Raw genomic sequence first — 22,702 nt, forward strand, 5'->3', positions numbered from 1 at the left:
ACTCTGAATCAGCTGTTGACTTGCCTGGCTATATTCACCAGCATGTCTTTAGGAAAAGGGCTGCAAAAGCCACCAGAGATCATGGTGGAATAATTGTTTATGTTAGGAATGGATGTCAAAACGGTGTCACCTTTTTGAAAAACACGAATCCAAACTTTCAATGGGTCCTCCTTGACAAAAGGTTTTTCAATTTGGGAGAGGACACTTTTGTCTGCTTCATTCATAACCCTCCTGCATCAACTTCATACTCACTTGGGTTAAATTACGATATATTACAGCTCATTCAAAACGATTGCTGTAGTTTTTCCAAAAGAGGACACATTCTGTTGAAAGGTGATATCAATGCACGAACAAATATTGAACTTGATTTTATATTGGATGATGATCTGGCTCATGTCCCAGTTGATGATCTAAATTATGTGGCTGACAATGCTGATTTACCAAAACGGTGGTCAGAGGACTTACACAAGTCCTGTAGTAGGGGTAAACTTCTATTGGACTTCTGTATTTCCTCGCAACTTAGGATTCTTAATGGCCGAACTCTTGGAGACTATCAGGGTAAATTCACCTATCATGGCCCCTTGGGCAGTAGTGTTATTGATTATGCCATTTGTTCTGAGGAGTTGCTGCAGTCTGTTCTATATTTTTCAGTAATGGACTTTTCAAGTGTCAATTCTGATCATTGTATGATTGTTTCAAGAATCGTTGCTAACTGGTCAGTGGAGCTCCCTGTAGACTCTGTGAAAACTTATAAATCTGCAAAACCCGGGTTCAAGTTTAGTAATGCTTGTATTGCAAATTACGCATCGCATTTCAATCACCCCTTAATAAAAGACAAAATTCAAAACTTTTTGAGCTCTGATCAGAGTTCTGATTGCTCTGCTGACCAGGTGGAGTCCCTCGCTTCGCAAACTAGTGATATCTTGAAAAAAACAGCCGACCTGTGTTTGAAAAGGAAAGGGTCTTCATCTGGTAAAAAGCAAGGTAAATCTTGGTACAATGCTTCTTTAATGGTGCAGAGGGAACGTATTGACGAGCTAAGCTCCGCGTTTGCCCTCTCTCCAAAAAACCATAGGTTGCGCTGCTTATTGTTTAAATCTATGAGAGACTACAAAACAGCTATCAAAAAACAAAAACGGTCTCACTACAATAAACTTATGTCGCAACTTGATAACCTATTTGAAAATAACCCTTCTCAGTATTGGGGTCTTCTTAATAAACTGAAGGGCGAAAGTGAGAATGGCGGGGAAGGCAAAAATAAAATGTCAAAAATTCCTCTAAATGAATGGGAAGATTATCTCCGTAAATTGAATGAAGTACCAGCTGACCTTATTAATCTAAATAAGTCCTTAGCTGACAAACTATCACTTCTCAAGTCGAATCCTGATACTGGAAGTGATATTCTGGACAAGGAAATCGGCACTGATGAAATTCTGTCCTGCCTAAAGTCTCTCAAAAACAATAAAGCTCACGGTCTGGACTGTATCTCCAACGAAATGCTAAAGCATAGCGCGACAAACATGTTACCTTGCTATCAGAAAATCTTTAACTTAGTTTTCTCTAGCTCTCACTACCCAAAACAATGGGGTGAAGGATATATTACTGCAATTCATAAGAGTGGAAGTGTAGTAGACCCCTCTAATTTTAGAGGGATTACTGTTATGAATACCTTAGGAAAAATGTATAACACCATATTAAATAATAGGCTAACAGAATTCTTGTCTGTAAATAGAATTATAAACCCAGCTCAAATTGGCTTCTCCAAGAAGTCGCGTACTTCTGACCATATGTTTGTGTTAAAAACCCTGATTGAGAAGTATACTAATTCTAACAAGGGTAAACTATACACCTGTTTCGTCGATTTTAAACAAGCTTTTGACTCTGTTCTCCATCCGGCACTTTTCTTAAAACTAAAGCAAAGTGGGGTAAATGGTAAATTTTATGATAGCATAAAATCAATGTATAAAAAAGTCAATCTGTGTGCCAAATCCTCAAACAAGTTATCTAACTCTTTCCCTTCTGCTATAGGGGTACACCAAGGAGATGTCCTTAGTCCAAATCTTTTTAAGATTTTCATAAATGACCTAGAAAGTCTACTTGATGACTCTAGTGATCCTGTCTCCTTAAAAGATCTCAAGCTGCACTGCCTTATGTATGCTGACGATATTGTTATACTCTCAGAAACTGCCAGCGGTCTCCAAAAAGCTTTGAATGGCTTGAATAATTTCTGCTCCTCTTGGGGTATGACTATAAATGTTAAGAAGACAAAAGTTCTCATATTTAATAAGGCAGGAAGAATTGATAAATCTGTCTTCATGATTGGTCAACACCAGCTGGAAAATGTTGGTAAATACAAATATCTTGGTATTACTTTTCAAGCCTCCGGCGTTTTTGCTGAGGCAAAGCGTGATCTTCATAACAAAGCCCTTAAAGCTTTTTTTAAATTAAGGCGTATCTTTAGCTCTCAGCTTCCAAATGTCTCAACCTTACTCCATATATTTGACCACACTATACAGCCAATACTTTTATATGGCAGTGATATTTGGGGATGTTTTAACCCTATGTCCTCAAAAGTTAAAAGAGAGAGAGAATTTAAGATTGATAAGGGATTCGAAAATCTCCCCTGTGAGAACCTTCACATGAAGTTCTGTAAATATGTACTGGGTGTTAACACAAATGCCACAAATCTGGCCGTGTATGGCGAGTTGGGCAGACATCCACTGTATTTAATGATAGCCAAATCTATGTTCTCTTTCTGGCTAAGGCTTGAATCCTTGTCTCTCAACACAGTGGATGGGGAAATTAGTTCGAAGTCTATTTTAACCAGTGCCTTACAAGTTAGTAAGGATCTAGACAACAAAGGAAAACAGTCTTGGTTTTCTTGTATAAAATTTATTTGTGGTTGTCTGAATCTGGATGCAAACAATGCTGAAAGTGTTTCAACCTCCAGTCTTGTTCATAAATTAGGTGAAGAATTTTACAGAAAGTGGAAGCTAGAAATTTGGGATGATTCTCGGAATCCAAATGCTAAAAACAAATTACGCACTTATAGGTCCTTCAAAACGCAACTCTGCTGTGAGAAATATCTGACTTCAATTTCAAGTTTTTCTTTAAGAAGATCCCTTTGTTGTTTCCGCATTAGCTGTCACGATCTAGCCATTGAAAGAGGTAGATACAAAAAACTTAAAGTTGAAGAGAGGGTGTGTTCTTGTGATGGGACTTCAATAGAAGACGAGGTTCACTTTCTAACTGCCTGCCCAAAATATGATAAGGAACGATTTTTTCTCAGTTATCAATGAGAACAACATCAACTTTTCAGGTCTCTCACCAGGAAATAAGTTTATCTGGCTTCTTTCAAATGAGGACCCTGGAATTTGTCAGAAGCTATCATCATTTTTACAGAAATGCTTTTCTGATCGCATAAAATAAGGACCTCCTCTCTCCCACCTACTAGTATCTACTCCAGGTTTGACCCCGGTAGTAGACTTTATATTGTTACTTTTGTCATGTATCCTTTGTATGTCTTATGTACTTTCAATCAAAATCATTGTATTTCTATTGTACCATGTGTACCTTTGCCCTCCGGGCCTTTTGATTAATAAACTAATTTGAATTTGAATTTGAATTTGTCGTGCTGAAATCAGCGCCTCTAGTGTCAAGATTGGTATCGGTTGCGTGTCTCCAAATAGCTTCGGGAACACCTCACCTTACCTCTGACCGGACAGTGTGATGTATGATTAGACCTAATCCGGTTTACCGTCCACCTCCCGCATGTTAAATTTTTTTCATTATTTAAAAAAGCTATTTATTTTACTGTTGCCATTATTTTTTTATTCAAACAATCTTTCCAGTGGTTCAACAATCAACTTTACCTAAACTGATTGAAAAACACATGTCGGTATCCCTCTTCTGAAGACGGATTGTCGCACACGCCGCCCAATGACAGGGATGTTTCCAATGTATAGAGGCCCCATAGCCAGGCCTAGGCCTATACATACGCAGAGGTCACCAGGTCGTCACACTCAACTCAGACAACTGTTACTTCTGACGCCCTTTTTCAATTGATACTCTGAAGGAGGCAATATGTAGCAAACTAGGCTTATGCGCATGTTTTGTGACTGACTCAAAGTGACTGACTCAAGCAAAGTGACTGACTCGAAATTCAAAAAAGGGGAAACGCCCTAAAGCCCGCAAATGCCTTACTAGTTATCAGTAACCATATTAACAATCTTCCGAGGATTCCGGTAACTTCGATTTGAAATCCCACTTGTTTGAAATAAATAATGGTTGTCAGGATTTTTCGTCCGCTGCCAATAGTACTCGTGCATCTTATTATCATATTGTTATGTGGATGTTGTTGCTGTGTCACACATTGTTTACCAGAAGTTCAAAACGCACGTGTAATTTCGAGGAAACAGGCCTGGAAATCAGGTTGAGCGCCGTCTACCAGAAAAGAAAAAAACTAGTGACCTAAAAATTCCGACGCTCTTTGAAACAAGTGATTTGATTTGCTGGATTTTCAGGCGATTCGGGGGAGGTACTGTCCCAAAAACTAAAACCCCAAACGAGTGCCATAGTCTCCTACTAAAGATTATCCACAAAAGAATGAAATCTTTCATCCCATCTGTGTAGATATCACATATAATGGCCAGAAAACCTGAAGCAATGATGGAATCGCCTAGCGCGCCACCGAGCGTTCCACCAATCAGAGGAGCGCTTTCATTCCATAGTTTGGAACATTAGAGGCCATTTTGCCGTTCGCTTTGTGAAATCCGATTTATCGCCTTATTTTGTTGTTTCAAGAAGTCGTTTGCCACCGAAAGTTTGGACGAACTGTACAAGAACACAGTGACTTGCAAAATTGCGTAAAATACGCGAAGGTATCGGTGTTTTGCGATAAAACAGGACCTTCCTAGGTCACGTGACCATTGTTAGAGAAATGGCGGCTTCCAAAATGTTCAACATGGATCCTAAAAATAATGCCCCTCTCATCAGGTTATGTTCATTCATTCAGAATTAGAGACAATGAAATGTTACAATAGTTTGTAGCAACTGCAGAAACCTTTCAAAATGTCGATGCGCCCAAGGCGAACGCGTACGTCGCGTGGACGTCCGCCAAAATCTGAACCGACCAGCAGATCGTCCACTTTTCTGGTGAAGAAGCCCAAGTTTTATGAAGCAAGTGAGAATAGTAATGACAGCTCGCAGTTTGAAGTACCAACGGGTAGTGTTCCTGGTACACCATCATCTAGGAGCTCTTCCAGGGCAGAGCGGAAGGGAAGAGATGCTGCACAACGTAGTCGTTCTTTTATGCAGAGGGTTTTGCAAAATAACAGAGCTGAACATTTTGACGATGATGATCATGATGATGACGATCCAAGAAGTGAAGTCCTCTACAGAAATTATCCGTACAGCGGTGATGAAGCAGGGAGCGATATTGAGACGCCCTCTGCTAGCATACTGGGCGAACGTGAAAGCGACTTGCCATTTGATGACAATGGATCAGATAGTGAATTTAGCGTGGAAAGTTACAGCACAATGAACAGCACCAGCAGGAGGAGATATTTTGCATTACAAAGACCAGAGTTTGACGTTGATGAAGAAGAAATTCCGCCTCTAGTGCTCCCAACTAGTTCAACAGATCTAATCCTCCCTTCTGAAAAACTACTTCCAGCAATGGGAGTCTATGAAGTATTGCGTCATTTCCGGACAATCCTGCGTTTATCACCGTTCAGGTTTGAGGACTTCTGCGCTGCTCTAATCAGTGATGAACAGTGCTGCCTCTTGTCAGAAATCCACATATCATTGATGCGAGCACTGCTCAGAGAAGAAGATGGTAACAATACAACGTTTGGACCACATGATTTGAAGGACAGCATCAATATATCTTTCTTATTTCTTGATGGAATGACTTGGCCTGAACTTGTCCGAATGTACTTGGATAGCGACAAAAGTCTGGAGTTTGAAATTGCACTGAAAGCTATCCATGATTCTAGGGCAGATCACCCGTATACTTCACCGGCTGCTAAATTAACAGTTATCCAGACATTGACTGATCTCTTCCTTTCGACGAACAGTGTTCGAGAAGAAATCATGAATGAAGGCAACATTCAGTATGATGATCACTGCAGATGCTGCCACAAGTGAGTACAAGACTATGGAATGATCCTACTTCATTGATATCCATTGTTATGTATTTTCAGGTTGTGTAGTACTCTGGAAAAGTATGGAAAAAGTTATAATACTGAACCTGTCTGTGGGGGCAATTACTGAGCTGCCCTTTGTATACTGTAACATTATTATGGATTTATCTTGTTGTTTTGTTGTCAGGAAAGAATCTGAAGAAGTGTTGTATTGCAACACCAATCTTGTTGGATATGACAGCTGTTTGAATTTGGTGACTTCTTGAGTTCATTTCAAATTAGTTGCTGTAATTCTTGGTAGATGGCAGGTCTGTTATGTTTAACTAAATTTCTTGATTCCTTTTAGGCTTGGTGATCTACTGTGTTGTGAAACCTGCCCCGCAGTCTACCACTTGACCTGTGTTGATCCACCATTAGAGGAGGTCCCGGAGGATGACTGGTTGTGCAATGTTTGTAAGGCTCATCAGTTGGAGGGTGTCACTGACTGCGTGTCTGAGCTGGAGAAGAGTGGGATGATGTGTCGGCAAGAACCTCTTGGGTTTGATCGCCATGGCAGGAAATACTGGTTCTTGTCAAGAAGAATTTTTGTGTGAGTTACCTGGTGTTAATATTTGTTCCATCCAATGCAGCATACAATTAAAACTCCAAAAGGTAGTAGTTGAGGTAGTTGGGGGGCAAGAGACAGCTGATGTGAAAATGTATAGGACTAGAAGTTTGAGTGGTCAGTCCAAAAGCAGTTTCTTCTTTCGATTTAAATATTTTTGCTTTGCAAGCTGTGGTGATTTGAACTGTACATGTATTTAACATTATAAAACAGGAATTTTCAAAATGTTTTTCAGTGAGGGTGAGAATGAAGTTTGGTACTACTCTTCCAAGTATCAATTTGAAGAGTTGATGGAGACTCTGGATGGCGAAAAATGGGAGTTCATATTGGTGAAGGCGATTGAGGATGTCAAAGAAGACATCATGAAACAGATGGATATGACAGAAAAGTTGACCAACGAGGCTCGTGGTACTACACCATCAATACTAGATACTGAAAGCAGTGAGTATTTTTTTTCAGAAAGTGCTGTCCAATGACAAATTTTGAATAATTCAGCTGGAATTGGAATTTTCTTAGTTGACTGACTCGGCAATAGAATTAAACTGAAGTGTATGAAAAGTATTTATCCAAGTTGGTCCAAGTGTAACCTATTCCTTTCTCTTGTAGGTGTCGTGAAGAAGATTCAAGCAGAGAGAGCTGCGAGAAGGGCCCAAGAGGACCCCGAGAAAGAGAAAGCTGAGGGACAGGCAGCACTGGGGGATGGAAAGAAAGATGAGGAATCTCGACCTCAGAATGAAGAAGGTATTGCATACAATATGTAGAATATGCAATCGCACAAAAATTTATAATTAAAGTGTTTGTCAGTCCTTGTGCACATGTCAGCAGTGAGCAGGAGTGGGTAATTTTAAAGGGAATGACCTGGCAATTTGACAAGCTTTTCACGAAGACACATGTACTGACGGTGTAATGCTGATCTGTGTAGCTGAATTTTCATTTCACTTCTGTATTCAGGTAAAGAAGACCGCCCAAAAGCAGAAGAAGACCTGAAGAATGAGAAGTTGGAAGAAGATGAAACAAACAATGACAAGGTTAAAAAGTCTGATGAAAGGAAGGAAGAAGTACCAAAAGTTGAGTCGCCTGGTACAGATGGGGATGCAGAGCAGACAAAACCTGAGGCAGCCAACTCCAGCGTCGGTAGTGATGAAAAGGTTGTAGAGATGGAGTTAGATGAAGCTGGAGTGCAGTCCACTGCTGAGGAGAAGAAGGGTGGTGTGCCTGAAATAGTGACTGGTGCAACCTTAGAGGCTGCTGTAACCACTGTAAGTATCACCAGTCAATGAAAACGGGCTGCTTAACCAAGATGAATTGCTCAAAACTTCCGTCTAAATGATTGATGATTGTTTTGACCTGGATTGTGAAGTGAAAATTACTCTCACTTCCTGCCGGGAGGGTATCCCTAACATCTGGACAGCGTATAGACTTAATGAAAACCACTTCATAATACAAAATGAAAAGCAAGAAATCTTTTTCAGGCGGAGACCACTACAACAACCACAGCATCTGAGAGCACAAGAGAGAGTACCACGGTTAGCCATTTGAAGACTGGGTCTGATACGGTACAGAATGACATGGAAGTCGTGGAAACAACCAAAACAACCACTACCACTACTACAGTTAAAGTCATAAAAGCAAGTGCAACCGATGCTGTCAAAACTGGTGAAGAGGGACCAGAAAAGATGGATGTTGATGAGGGTGTGAAAATTGAAGGAGAGAAAGATGAAGGCGATGTGAAGGAGGAGAAGGTTTTAGCTGATGAGGCGGCCGGTGGTGAGAAGATGGAAGTTCAGGCTGAGGCTGGGTCCGAGCAGACGCACGTTGTGGATGAGCAGGGAGATGGAGAAAAGATGGATGCTGATGCTGAAGAGTGTAATAAAGATGCGAATGTTGTTGTTGAATCCTCCAGTATTACAACGAATTCTGAAGTCGCAAAAGGTAAAAACCAGCAGTGTGTCATTTGCTGCGTTAAAAATGCAAGTTGGACATTCTGCTCCTGTAAATGCCAGAGATCGGATGATAGAAAAACACACTCGGAGATGACAGGGACGAAGAATTAGCAATAATAGAATGAGGCTCCATCTCATGGGTTGTTCGTGAACTAACCTGTCTATTTACTGAAGACAAAGATTTAACTGGGACTTTAAGACTTTTTTGTAGACTACTGAACGAAACAAACCTCCAATTAAATTATAAGAGTCTGTTATCTTTTGATTGAACTTTTATTTGATGCTTATATTCCCACAGATGGCAGAAGGATGACAACAAGATATCGGACTGGATCCCTGGTACCAAAGCAGTTTCCAGACTCGATTGTGTCGACCACTGCTAGTGTGAAGATGACAAGCAAAAATAACATCATATCAGTCAAGAGTAGCAACACTAATACCAGTACTACAGCATCGGATGAGTCGGTTTTAGTCATCAACAAAAACGGTGATATCACTCGAGTCACTCGAAACAAGATATCATCTTCAGCATCATCCACAGTCTCAACAACCTCGGTCAAAACGGAACTGTTCAAACTAGGTGAGCTATCTTTTACTTACAAGACAACTGCTTTTAGACAGTCGGGGGAACTGTCTGGAGTATATAGTCAGTCAGAAATGGAAATTTGGGACTCTGAACTGGTTTTGAACCCAGTGATCTGTCTGTAATGTGAAGTCTTGATTGATGCTGTTTGTGAGTTGCAAAGCCCAGCTCGGATATGTTCGACTTTTCTTTTTCAGGCATGGAGGGAAACTATAAGCAGTATGTGAACCAGTATTCAACAAACAACCTTGCATTGAACAAACACCAGCACAATGAAGATCGTGACAAGCGACGCTACCTCTCGCACAAGTTCAGCCTGACCCCTGCCAGCGATTTCAAGTGGAATGGCACAGTGTATGGCAACAAGACTTACTGTACTGCAACACTTAGGCTCAGCCTCACTCATTTGGAGAGTAACATCCCTGGAGCTTTCCTGCATCCGAACTGGTCCATTCATCAGAAGAACTGGCTGCAAGCAGTGCACAGTTGTAGCTCTCCATATGATTTTGGTATGGCCATGACAATCCTTGAGACCAGCATCAAGCCAGTACTGTTCACTTCAGTTTGGCAGGATCAGTTAGGTGAGAATTCTGGTTATATGGTCATTTGTTCTGTTCTTTTACAAAGGTAGTTTGGACAATATACTAGGGTAAAACAAGTCAGTTAACTCTCTGAGCCCTCTCTTTGACTTTGCACCATCAGATTTTCAAATGCTTCGCAAAAAGTACACCTTTGTCGTCTACATGTGAGAATTTGCTGTGATAAAATGACTTCCGCTCTTTGTTTAGGTCACGTCAAACTGCAGAGAATCACGGCCTTAGATCGTGAAGAAATGAAAAAGAGAGAGCGAGAAACAAGAGGTGTCCCAGGCCAAACAGAAGACTACACCTATGTTTGGGTGAAATATCCTCGAGGATTAAAACATCAGGTTCGTAGATACTTGAAATCCGCAGATCAGCACCTCTCACCTCTGAGGCCATAGATCAGACTCGGATGTGACAGCAGAGGTTTCCTCCTAAGTACATTACATTAATAAACTAGGTGCTGCCGACAAGAGTGAACAATTGGAATGTTTAAGCTTTTTTTGCAGGTCTAGTTTCTTGACCCCGCCAGGTGTTGTTCATTAGTGCTGTCCTTTTCTCAGGACACCTCTCATTTAATATACCTAATGTTTTTGTTTCAGGTGTGGAAACAAAGAGGTGAAGAGTATCGAATCACTGGCAATGGTGGTTGGTATTGGGTCAGTATAACAAGGGATGGTCAATATACGCCACAGAACAGTGTCGGTCTGAGAGCGGTTGCAAGGAAGCTGATGGCACGTAAAGCACGAGAACTTGAGGCCTTGGAAAAAACTGATAAAGAGGCGACTGACAAAGGGACTGTTAGCATGGAGATAGATGAGAATGAAGGCTTGGTAAAAGAGCAGGAAAAAATGGATACCGAGGAAGAGAAGGTGGATGGAGAGATTGAGAAAGCTGAAGGAGAAGTTGATGCTGAGAAGAAGGGTAGCGAGAAGAAGGATGACATTGCAACTGCAGCAACGGAGGAGACGGAAAAGGGTCCAAAATCAAGGGAAGAGGCCGAGAAGAGTGTGAAGGAAGATGGGGAAGAAAGTATGGAAACTAAGGCTAAGAAAGACGCCAAGATGGCAAAAGCTGGGGGCAAGGGAGCTGAGAAAGAACCAATTGCATTCAGTTTGTCTCAAATCTCAAGGCTGTATCCGAAAGTTGATTTAGTCAATGTCTCGGAGTCTTTACAGAAGAGGGATCATTATCCTAAGATAACTAAACCATATTCCAAGCTTGACTCACTCCTTGATCGACGTATGAAACAGGATGAATGGGAAGCTAAACAGAGACGTGTGATAGAGAGTTTACACACGCGACAGGCCGCAGCAAAGGAGATTATTAAAAAGCACCACGCTGAAAAAGCAAAGAAGGGTGAGGAGAAAGAGAAAGTGACTGAGCCAGAGGAAAGTAAAACGAAGCCAGAGAAACATTACCAGTGTTATTCGTCTTCGTGTAGAAATTCTCCGGAACACAGGCCTTGTTATTCATCGAGTTGTCCAAAGAAGAAGGGAGACTGGAAGAGATTGTCTGATGATAGTGAGGATGAAATGGATGAAGTGGACAGGCAGATAAAAATGGTCGAAAGAGGAAAAAACGGTCAGATTGATCAGGATGCTTCGGATAAGGAATCTGACACGAGGTCTGGGAGCAATAGTCCATCGGATAATATGATGGATGTGTGTGGTGACGAGGGGCAGGAATCTGATAAGAAAAAAGGCGGGGAAGCTAAAAACAGTTGCGATTCAGATGAGAAGGGACCAAGTGGAAGTGGGAAGGGGCCTGAATACGAGGAAGTGAATGTTTTGGACACTCCTGCAAAGGTGAAAAATGATGAGAATGTTTCTTTTGGTGAGCCTGGTCAGAAAAAAGTTGCGAGTTCTCTTGTTACCCTATTGAAGAAGGTCAGTTCCGAAGTTGTTAAGCCGAAGGGTCTGGAGGAGAGTGGCCAGGCAGAGGATTGCGAGGACAAGGCTGGGAGTAAAGTTGTAAACCCGAAAGATTCTGGGGACATGGGCCAGAGTGGTGAACCAAATGAAGCAAAATTGGGAGATTCTGATGGCGCAAGTTGTGAAATAAAGAAAGTCTGTTCTGAAACTGGTGAGATAGAAACTAGTTCTGAATCTCATAACAAAGAGGGAAACAAACCAGGAACGAGCTCTGAGAAGGCTAAGGCTGAGAAAGATGCTGGAAAGTGGGTTAAAGGTACAGGATCTGGGAATAAGAAGGCAGAGACTGCAAAGAAGTCGAACCCAGCCCTCCCTCTTCTCTCAGAAATGACGTATGCTCAGGCTGTGAAGCATTTGGCTACTCTTCCAGATCATAAGATGGCTGAACTGCAATCTAAGCAGCCTCCTGAAAGGAAGACTTTTGAGCCAGTACAGCTTGCCCGGTTCACAAAACCTGTAGCGCGAAGGGTGAAGAACAAGAAAGGATCAATTCCCCTCCTACAGAAGTTTGTAACCAGAGGGAAAAAGAGAAGTGTTTTTCTTCTGGAAAAGTGGGATGCACAAAGACTCGCTCGTAAGAAAGGCCACATTGAGGCATCAGGGTTCAATTACAATTGCAAAATGAACAATGTAAATTGGATATACCCCTGTCCAAGACCGACGTTCAAAACGGCTTGGCGGTATCGGACTATGAACTTACATTCTTATGCGGCAGCTGCTTTACAGTTGAGGATTCTGTGGGCGTGTTTACGGTGGGACGACATGAATGTCAAACCTCCTGCTGGCGGGACCAATACTATTTCTACAGAAAGTGAGATCACAACCACAGAGCTTTTGAAGCGAAGGGACGTTGGACCTTTTGGACTGCGAGCAGAGTTCCTTGTCAGGAAGATTATCGTACCTATTGGACTACCTCAACCACCTAAAGGTCAGTCTTATCCTATTGAATCACTTTGCGTTTTTCATTAAAAACTAAAACTTCTTGATGTTTCCAATTAGAGATACTCATTACTGGTGTCACTCTTCGTTTTCAAGAACGAAATTGAGGTGTTAAGGAGCCTTAAAACCTAAAAACGGAAAAGTTTGTCTTTTCGTCTTCTCCTTCCCTGCGGTTGGACATGGTCATCTTCCTAGGATGTGTTCCACAATCACGGATCCTGTCTTGGGTGGACAGACATTGTTCTCCAAGCCAGGTTGTTCGCTTGTCTGTCTTTTGGTAAAATTTCTGGGTGTTTATATAAGTGCTTTATTTCAGAAGAGAAGAAATACACTCCAATTCGTAGTGGTTTGAGGGAAAGGAAGAGACCGGAATCTCCTAAGCAAACAGAGCCCAGTGTGACGGAGCAGTGGATTCCTGAAGAACGGCTCGAACTCTGGGAGATCAAGCAGTTTGGAGAAAAGTGAGTTTGTTCAAACCAAAACTCGAGGCTCCACTGTTTTGGGAGCAACAGTTCTGGTGCATCAGCAGGGACATTGTCAATGTTCCACTGTAACCACAACAAAATTGCTGTAACAGTTCAACTCCTTTTAAAACTGTGATTTACTGCCAAGTAAGTGATTTCCATGGTGTCCCTCTTCTTGCAGTCGCAGTTTAATTTTGTTAAGGGAGTCTTAATTGGTTACAGAGTTCACAAAGACATACCTGAGAATTTTGACGTCACAATCCATTGTATTTTGTTTGCTTTTCATTTATTCAGGATGTTTTTGGAAAAGTGTCTCAATATGATCATTCAATTTTAGGGTTGAGAAACAAAGACAAGCCCACGTTGATAAACAACTAGCTCCGAAGGCAACTATAACCTTATCGTCAGCACCAAGCGCTGTCACAACTGTGGCCAACCTGAAAGCACAGCTTGAAGAACAGTTAAAGAATCAACGGGTTCTCGCACAAGCAAAGCGCCTGAATGAACAGATGAAGATGGCGACGACCACAGCACCTGTTGTGTCTAGCCCTAGGACAATCACGATCCCCGTCTCACGTCCACCTGGAACACCGGGAGGAACTCCAATCATCCGACGTATTACGGTGCAGCCCCGTCAGGCGTCTAATCCCCTCTTGAAAGCTGCTGTGGCGGGAACCAATTCACCTGCTGGTAAGTTTGTCCGTAGTCTTCTCCGGTTGCTTTGGGTGGTCGAATCAGGACAGGTGGTCAAATCTGCCCATTGTATGTATTCATACCAGCAACCTACAGTAGTTGAACTAGTAGCTCAGTTGCTTGCAGAAATCTAGGTGGGTCAAATGGCAAATGGAACTTTTGGCTAGTCTGTTCAATGTTGTTCAACTTTTCAGGCGTTTCCACATCCAAGGTGGTGATCGCTCCAAGGACCAGGACAATCCAGCTTCCAGGTACCACCATCACTATTCCACCAACATCCACTGTGTCATTAGCACCCAAGGCTACCACCACATCTGTCACGTCACCTGCTGCTGGCGCTTCCGTGGGCTCACTAAAGACGATTGCACCTGGACTGCAACTCCCAGTTAAAGGTAAGAATGAATGCTATATGTGATGTTTAGTTAGTGCTCCTAGTTGTTTTATAGAAGTAAAGAAGGGTTCCTTTGAGGTGACAGAGTAGGGTATTTAATCTTTGTGAATAACTTCTTTGATGACCTGTAATTCATACTGAAAATGAAATTAACTTTGAATATAGTGTTACATGTTATATGTTTGATTTCAGGGACAGTGCCACTCCAGGTTCGCCCATCCAATCCTGGTGTACAAAACTTACAGATCATCCAGACAACCACAGGGCAGCTACAGGTCCGAGGACTTCTACCAGGTAAGCTATGATAAATGATCAGTGCAACCAACCTGGGTCAGCTACTCGATCTCATTATGGCACCAGTAATAACAGTCTCTGTCTGACATCTGTTGACATATTGGCTAGGAAGCTTTGGTCATCATGCCATTACAGAGATCACAAAAATCATCACCAATAAAAAAAGTTGAAATGACAAAATAACTACAAGTGTTTGGGCTTTGAAAATGTTTTCATTTGCTGTTGATCGCTCCTTTCCAGGTCAACAGCTTATACGACTTGCCGATGGTCGGTTACAGCTCATCACCCTGCCAACCAGTCAGCAGATGGTAAAACTTCAAACTCCGGCGTCATCAGCCCAGACAACTCCAGCAGCAACACAGCCTCAGCCAGTCCCTGTTTCCAGCATATCTTCACCACCAAAGCCAATTGTTGTCCCAGCAGCTATTCCAAAACCAACAATCCAAGTGGTCAGTGCTGGACAGTTATCACAAGTAGCGCCATCACCAGTGAGAACAACAACGGTGACGGCAGTGTCCGCAGCCCAGCCCAAGCTCCTCACTGTCACATCTCTTCCACGCATGGCCAACCAGTTACCAACTCAACAGGGTCCACTAGTCATCACCGCAGCCCAGGCAGCTCCTGCTTTAACGTCACAACAGCCATCTTCCTTACTCCCATCAAATCCTCGGCTCTCTGCCTCAAAGTTGCTAGGTTTGCAACCACAGCAAGTCAAAGCAGCAAGCTCTGCCCAACCTGTTGTCATTTCACAGATGCCAGCAGGATTGGTGTCACCGGTCAGACCAACTACAACAGTTGTTCCAATGGGTTCTCCAGTGCCAAACATGCCTGCTGTGACCACGACCATCTCTCCTACTCAATCCATCCTCTCCAGCTTGGGAATCCTCAGCCAGGCGACATCACCTCCTGCCCAGAGTTCACAAGTCAAATCCATCGTTCCTACGTCTTTGCCTGCCAACCTAGGCGTCACAACTCTTGCCACTGCCCAACCGAGATATGCTGTTACTCCTCAAGTCGTGCAACAAGGTAAGCGAACAAGAATTTGTTATTGCTTTCACTGTATCTGATACTTGTTTCTGTTGGCCAACATTCGTTCAGCGGTCTGCCTTGGAAGACCTAGAATAAGCATTTTCTAAAACATTATAGATCCTTGGGGGGGGGGGGAAAAGAGCTGTATACATGTACTAACACTTTCTCATGGTGTCACTTGATGGCCTGGAGATGTTAGATGCTGTATCTATTCATCAACCTTATCTGTTTTCAGTTGTAAGACAAGCGCTCCTCCAAAACCAGACGCCTGAAATCCAAGCCAAGCTTCTTGCTATGCAGAAGAGAATTACAGTCCCGAAGGGAAGTGAGGCTCTTGCTCAACAGCAGCAACAGGTTTGTGTTAACATCTACTTCATCAAAACCCAAATGTGAAGGACAGAACTAGAGAGACATCCATCAAATTTCTTGTAGACAAGCCAGTAAATGATGCACAAACTTACAAAATTTGAATGTGTTCATGTTGAAAAGAAGTATCCCTTCCAGGAAGCAATTTGTTCTCCTACACTGTGCGGTCAAGTTTCAAGCACATTGCTTCACCCGTTTATCATATTTTCAGCTTGCGGCCCTGAAGGGTAAAGAAAAGCAATTCAGCGTGCAGAACCAATACCAACAACAACTCCTACTCAAACAGCAACAACAGCAACAGGCCCAGATGCTGGAGAACTACAGGAAACATAAGGCAGCTAACCGGGATAAAGATGAAGAGCCCAAGTATGTAGATACATTTTAAACATCTTCTCATGTTACTCATGACTTGAGAGAATAATGCCCTCTGATTGTAACCTCAAATATTGCTGCCACTTTGGAGGAATTGCCATAAGTATATCAATGATACTTTCTAGATTATGTACTCGGAATACTCTTTAAAAAGTAGTCGAAGGTATCATACATGTACAGGTAGTCTCGTGCTGATTAGTTTCTTGATTTCTGTTCTCAAGAGAGAAGAAAGCGAAGAAATTGGCCATGTCAAGTGAAGAGAAGCAGAAGAAGGTTGCCTCGGCCAAGTTGCAGACGTTGTTGTATAAACACAAGGAGGCACTCAAGAGGGACATACTCAAGAAGAGAGGAATATTGGAGAAAAATATGCAACAAGAAATTGCAGTGAGTACCAATGAATTTGATTGTTGAGAATCTGAACACCATGGAGATTTCTTGTCTTTGCTCAAGTTGAAATGGTGATGATGCCATTACGTATGTTTGTCCAGTTGCAGAGATGGAGGTTATGTCACTCTGTTACAAGTTTCTTTCCATTTGGGGAGAGCTGTTTCATGCTTGTTAGCCTTTCTAAGTACTTTGCCCAAGTGTAAATTGCGAAAGGAACTGTCCTCAGCTAGAGTTAAGTCATCATTTAGATGTACATGTAGGTGGATGACAGTAATTCTCAAACTTTGCCTGATATTATTGTTATTTTGCAGTTCGAAGTCATAGCAGAGCACAAAAAACTCAAGAAAAAGACCACAAGTAAGAAACGCAAGGAAGAACCAAGTACAAGTATTACCAAAACAGCTGCGACGATTCCCTCGTCGGTGCCCAGCTTCTCCAGTATTACAGATGTCGAGCCTACGAAGAAGAAGAAGCAGAAGATCATATCAACAGGCACGATGCGACCAACTAGAGAGAATGAAACGCTCTATTGTGTGTGTCGGCAGCCCTATGATGACACCAAGTAAGTTGTTAAAACTTTTTTGGCGATATGCAGACTGAAATAGTTTTGCTTGTAAGTCATGAGTTTTAAGTTAAAATGCCAACTGATATATTGCGAGGAGGCCTTTCCCAAAGCTTGTGATCATTTACATGTCTTAATCTCCCTTGACTTTCTTTCAGATTCTACATTGGTTGCGACTTGTGTTCAAATTGGTTCCATGGGAACTGTGTTGAGATTACAGAAGAACAAGCCAAGTTCATGGACTCCTACATCTGCGACGACTGTAAGAGGGCAAGAGATGACACTTCAGAGGAACTCTATTGCCTGTGTCGAACGCCATATGACGAGTCACAGTAAGTGGCACCTCTTTTTGCCAAACATCACGTGACGAGTACTAGTACAGGCAAATTAGTCAGATGCAAAAGCACTGTCAAACGTTTTCGATATTGATTGGTAGTTAAAGCTCAACCATATTCATAAAAATCAATCCCCAAAAGAGTTCATTTACAAAAGACACCCATAGCTGAACCTCTCTCGGAGGAACTCTTTGGGACTGATGAATGCTGTCAATAAGGGAGATGTGTCTTGATCGGAAGGTTCAAGTTCAGTCGAATGAACAATTCTGTTTCACAATCATTGTCCTCAAAGTGAAGGAGGATGCACTGCTCAACAGTCTGGTGTGCCTATCCAACTTTCTTTCAAGCTGGTCATATGATTTTCACTGGGTTATTCCTGCTTCAGGTTTTACATTGGTTGTGATCGTTGCCAAGATTGGTTCCATGGCCGGTGTGTGGGTATCACGAAGTGTGAAGCGGACAGTTTAGATGTGTACATATGTCCCAATTGTCAGAAATCTAGCCAGTCCCAGCATCATGCAGCTAATAGGAAGGTGCTAATAGAGAAAGATTTTGAAGTGTTACGGAGAGTCGTTAAAGGAATGCAGGTAGGTTTTATTGCCAAACCAAGTATGAAAGACATATTTGGCTATCTTCCAACAGCGGGATATGAAGTGCTTGTGATGTTTCTACATTCACAGAGCAACATTTGCAGAAGAAAAATTTATAAACAGATCCTTAGTTTTCTCTGTATCGGTAAATAATGATTTGGCTTGTTCTTTCAGACTCACAAAATGGCCTGGCCATTCGTTGAACCAGTCGACCCAGATGAAGTGCCTGACTATTACGAGATCATTAAGGAACCCATGGGTAAGTTCAGAGCCCGGTTGTCTAAAGCAAGTTTTGTCAACTGTTGAAGCAGATAGCTTCTTCATGGACCTGTGTGGTTCCCCAACCCAAGAGGATACCATTAGCAAGAAAATCTCAAAACAACAAGTCCTTATTAAACCTTGTGATAAGGTGTTCATGTTACTTCGTTTCCTCTTCCAGATCTCAACACCTTGGAAAAGAAGGTCATAAATCACGAGTACCCAACATTGGGAGACTTCACGAAAGATGTCACGAGGATATTTGACAACTGCCGCTACTATAATCCTAACGACAGCCCATTCTTTCAGTGTGCTGAAGTTCTAGAGACCCACTTTGTACAGAAACTCAAAACATTGAAAGAGAAAATAATGCACAGTCACTAATTGGAATCAAGGCCTTGACTTCGACATAGTAGGTGAGCCAAAATGAGCCCACGCAGTTGAGCTATTCCATTGGATCTCTTATAGGTGTAAAGCAGGAATTAACATGTCTGGGAGAGCAATTTGCTCACCTTTGAGGAAAACAAAGTGAACATGGTGGAACACGGGCAAGTTCTTGCCTTAACTGAAGACAAGGCCTTGGAATCTCTTTATTGACTTGTGTTTCTTCTCAGCTTGGAACGTGTACTCATATCTCTCACTGCATGTATGGCTATGTACTGTTGTACCAGTCAGTGACTTTGACTGACATTGTGTACCATTTGCCCATGCCAAGAACTTAATATCTGTCTATGACCCGAAGTGCCCACTTTTGCCGGAGCTGGTTGCGTTTGCTGGTCCTTGTACAATGTAGTAGATATTGTAATGTAAGATATCTCATCTTATTTATGTCTGTACAAATCTTTTTCTCCAAGAACATCTCTCCCGTACCTCTTAAGCCGAGATAAGTTATTTATTTATTGTTTGCTCGTTTTGTATGCTAAAATGTTTAAAGTATTGATGTTTAGGCATTGTTGTAACTTGAACGTTTGAATTAAAAAGGGATCATCTCTAAATACACAGTAGCTGAAAATGGTCATCACCTAAATTTGACCAACACCAAGCTTTTGATTGCTAATTGTGAAGAAATAAAGCACATTTATACAATTCCAAGGAGGGGAAGCGAGTGGCTAGATAAGAATGTACTTTGAGATAAACCTGGATTATGTTGACTTTGAATAAAATACCCCAAGCTCAATGTGGTCATCATATTTTATTCACAATACTACGCTGTAGATTTGGCCCTTTTGTTCCGATATCTGCCAATTGCGGTCTGATTAAAAGTTCTTATTGGAGTATTTGTCTTCGTTGGAGTTGATCCCTACAAAACCTTTCCTGACTCAAGGTTATGTAGGCCCTGTAACACAGTGGTCACCTAAGATCAGGGTTTGAAAAATAATGTAGTAGTAAGATTGTCACCCCGAGGCAATTTTCACTTGCCATCTCGTTTGAGACTGTTAAGAAGTACACTGTGTGATCTTCTCGAAATACCCATAAATTATAGTTCTGACCGTTAGATTGCATGATTTTTTTGTAGTGCTGTTAATGTAAAATACAGGTGGCTGAGTTAGTGTAAATCGAAGGCAATATGTGTGAGATATGGGAAAGGCTTATGTGGTGAAATGTATTTTGTATAGATAACCATTATAGAAACAAATAATGAGATTTAAACTATTTTCTTACTTGTGAGACTGTGTATATACAAATTACATGTAGATATTTTTATGCATCGACTGAATTGCCTTTGTAAGAATGATATCATCAAAATTTGATGGAAATGTGTAAAAACGTTCATACATGTAAGTTGACAGGCATCTTTAGATGATTTGGGCTCTTCATGAACATAAACTTGATAAGACAATGGGGTTGCTTCTGGTAGCCTTGATTTTCTCCTAATGAATTTGTTTCAGTAAGCTATTTTCTCTGAAGATGTTTAAAAATATCTCTGGCACCTTGATAGATGCTAAGATGGGATTAGTATCAAAACTAATGTTAAACACCCTGAGCTGGGAAAACTGTTTGTCCCAAATGTGACTTGCTACCTTTCAGTACGATGGGTCACAGTTATGGTGACTTTGATGTTTGAATCAAAACTGTTGTTTGATGATTGTCTAAAAACCACCCAGTGTACAATTGACCGGGTAACTGCAATCTTAGTGAAAAGTTATCTGTGAAATCGGCATGGTTGGTATTCGTGCAATTGTTGCAGATTCCGATTGTGGAAATATCCATTTTCACCAAATCCATTTCCACTTGTAAATAATCCAACTTTCATATTCACATTCATCATTTTTCACAGAAGACGTGCATTTTCCAGCGTTTTTTTCATGGGAGGTATATCTGAATTTTGAATTTGAAAATAACTGAAGTTGGCATTTGACTAGAAACGCATGTGTAGCTGAATCAAATAAAGTTACCTTTTGATATAGATTCAGGTGTTAAGTTATGTTTTGTGTTATCAAAGTTGTCATATTTGTTCAACAGATTGATTAATCAGGTTGTAGGCAAATCGGCAGTAGCAGGGTTGGCGCGCCGTTCGCATTTTCGCCACTTGGGAATGCTGCACATGAGTGGCGAATGTAAAACAATGTCTGGCTAAACATTTTGCGAATTCAATTTGAATTGCCATTATTTGGCGAGAGAGTATTAGTGTTGTGCGAAAATTGATCAAAGTCTATCAAAAAGATCCACTTCAACACCGAATGCACCAAGGAACGATCGTTAGTCAGTCAAACTTTATCATATTTGCGGGCGGCCGCGCTATCACACGTGGTTGCTATCGTCTGCATTGTAGTTCTACCCGTTGCCGCTAGTGATTTTGGTGGCGCTGCTGGTCGCCTTACGCATACGTTATCGGCTAGTTTCCCGCTCGCTTCGTTGCCATGGAGTCTCCGGTCACGGGTTCCTCGAATCGTTCGTTGATTTGCTAGTTTAAGTACTGGCGGGCTGCCATTCTCGCACATGTTACTGTGGGCTGGGTCGACCCCAAGATGGACAAACGATCGGCAATGGCTTGAACTAACTCAATATGGCTAAAGTGACAGCAACTTGGCTAAAAAGTGACAGCCACTTGGCTAAAAAGTGGCTAGGAGGAAAAAACGACCTGGTGTAGAAGTATCTAGCCACCCAGCACACATCCAGTCCCTCATGCTATGGTCCTTTCACCTAATAAGTGAGCATCACAACCTGGTGTAGCAGTAGATTGAGTCCCCACACATCCATGTCAGTCCCTCATATTGCTATGGTCCTTTCACCTAACAAGTAAGTGAGCATCATGACCTGGTGTAGCAGTAGATCGAGTCCCCACACATCCAGTCCCTCATGATGTGGTCTTTTCACCGAAAGAGTAAGCATCATGCCCTGGTGTAGCAGTAGATTGAGTCCCCAAACATCCAGTCCCTCATGCTGTGGTCCTTTCAGTTTCACCTAATATAGTATAAGCATCACGACCTGGTGAAGCAGTAGATTGAGTCCCCACTCATCCAGTCCCTCATGGCCCACAAAAAACACCTGGGGAGAGGGGAAAGGGACCTCATACAACCAATGCGACCACCATCCTTCGTCCAAGGACAGGCACCTACTGCAGGCTAAAGCCCACCTCAAGAGGATGAACATGGCAGACAAAATTTGTTTTGAATAACCAGGCCCTGGTAGTGTACAATGTAGTATAATCATAAATACAGAAGAAGATGTGCCTCATCTACTTACACTCCGGACGCAGTGGACCGGCCTCTTTCCTCAACCTAACCTTGGAGACACATAGGATAACGCAATGGGCTGCCCAGGGAGTCCACATCTATTTATAATAATAATGATTTTATTGCTCTTATGTACACGAGTAAGCGCCAGTGCCAGTGCGTTCTTTTTGGTACTAGCGCCTCATCTCGCGCCAAGCCGAAGTGAGCGACCCTGCGAGCGGGTTACTTAGACATAAAATGGCTGCCGCACCTTACTTCCAGTAAATGCCGGCTTTGCGATATATACAAATGTTACAGAGGTGCCCTCTGTCTGTGTACATACGTTTATATCTCTTGTCTATCGATCCGTTTTGCCCTTGCATTTAATCATTAGCCTATACTCGCCTGTGCGCCTCGAGCTAATACCATGTATGATTATGTAAGATTTGCTAAGTAGGGTTACGAAATGTGCTAATCATGTTTATGTCCACGTCACTGTTGTCATTGGTCACGATCGTTCGTTTGTTAAGTAGAAAGTTAGTTTCCCCTTATGACATCACTATTTCGGACACTCAGCG

General features: G+C 42.0%; 1 protein-coding gene across 2 annotated transcripts; it reads left to right on the plus strand.

Moving 5' to 3' along the window:
* Positions 1 to 4,669: 4,669 nt before the first annotated feature.
* LOC135484685 (nucleosome-remodeling factor subunit BPTF-like) lies at positions 4,670 to 20,875 on the plus strand. 2 transcript variants are annotated; one of them, XM_064766328.1, is made up of 23 exons: positions 4,670 to 6,143; positions 6,490 to 6,732; positions 6,983 to 7,188; positions 7,354 to 7,488; positions 7,699 to 8,006; positions 8,220 to 8,679; positions 8,989 to 9,270; positions 9,471 to 9,854; positions 10,062 to 10,201; positions 10,457 to 12,716; positions 13,047 to 13,188; positions 13,529 to 13,881; positions 14,079 to 14,276; positions 14,468 to 14,569; positions 14,810 to 15,595; positions 15,834 to 15,952; positions 16,176 to 16,330; positions 16,558 to 16,720; positions 17,035 to 17,285; positions 17,444 to 17,617; positions 18,006 to 18,207; positions 18,385 to 18,469; positions 18,650 to 20,875. In XM_064766328.1, the coding sequence occupies exons 1-23, from the start codon at positions 5,071 to 5,073 to the stop codon at positions 18,850 to 18,852; spliced, it is 8,424 nt and encodes a 2,807-aa protein (XP_064622398.1). In that variant the 5' UTR covers positions 4,670 to 5,070; the 3' UTR covers positions 18,853 to 20,875. The 2 variants fall into 2 exon arrangements, with proteins under 2 accessions (XP_064622398.1, XP_064622390.1); XM_064766320.1 differs by having other exon boundaries at positions 4,671 to 6,143; positions 13,044 to 13,188.
* The last annotated feature ends 1,827 nt before the right edge of the window (positions 20,876 to 22,702 follow it).

This window comes from Lineus longissimus, chromosome 1, assembly GCF_910592395.1.
Source record: "Lineus longissimus chromosome 1, tnLinLong1.2, whole genome shotgun sequence".
NCBI classification, from domain to species: Eukaryota; Metazoa; Nemertea; class Pilidiophora; order Heteronemertea; family Lineidae; genus Lineus; species Lineus longissimus.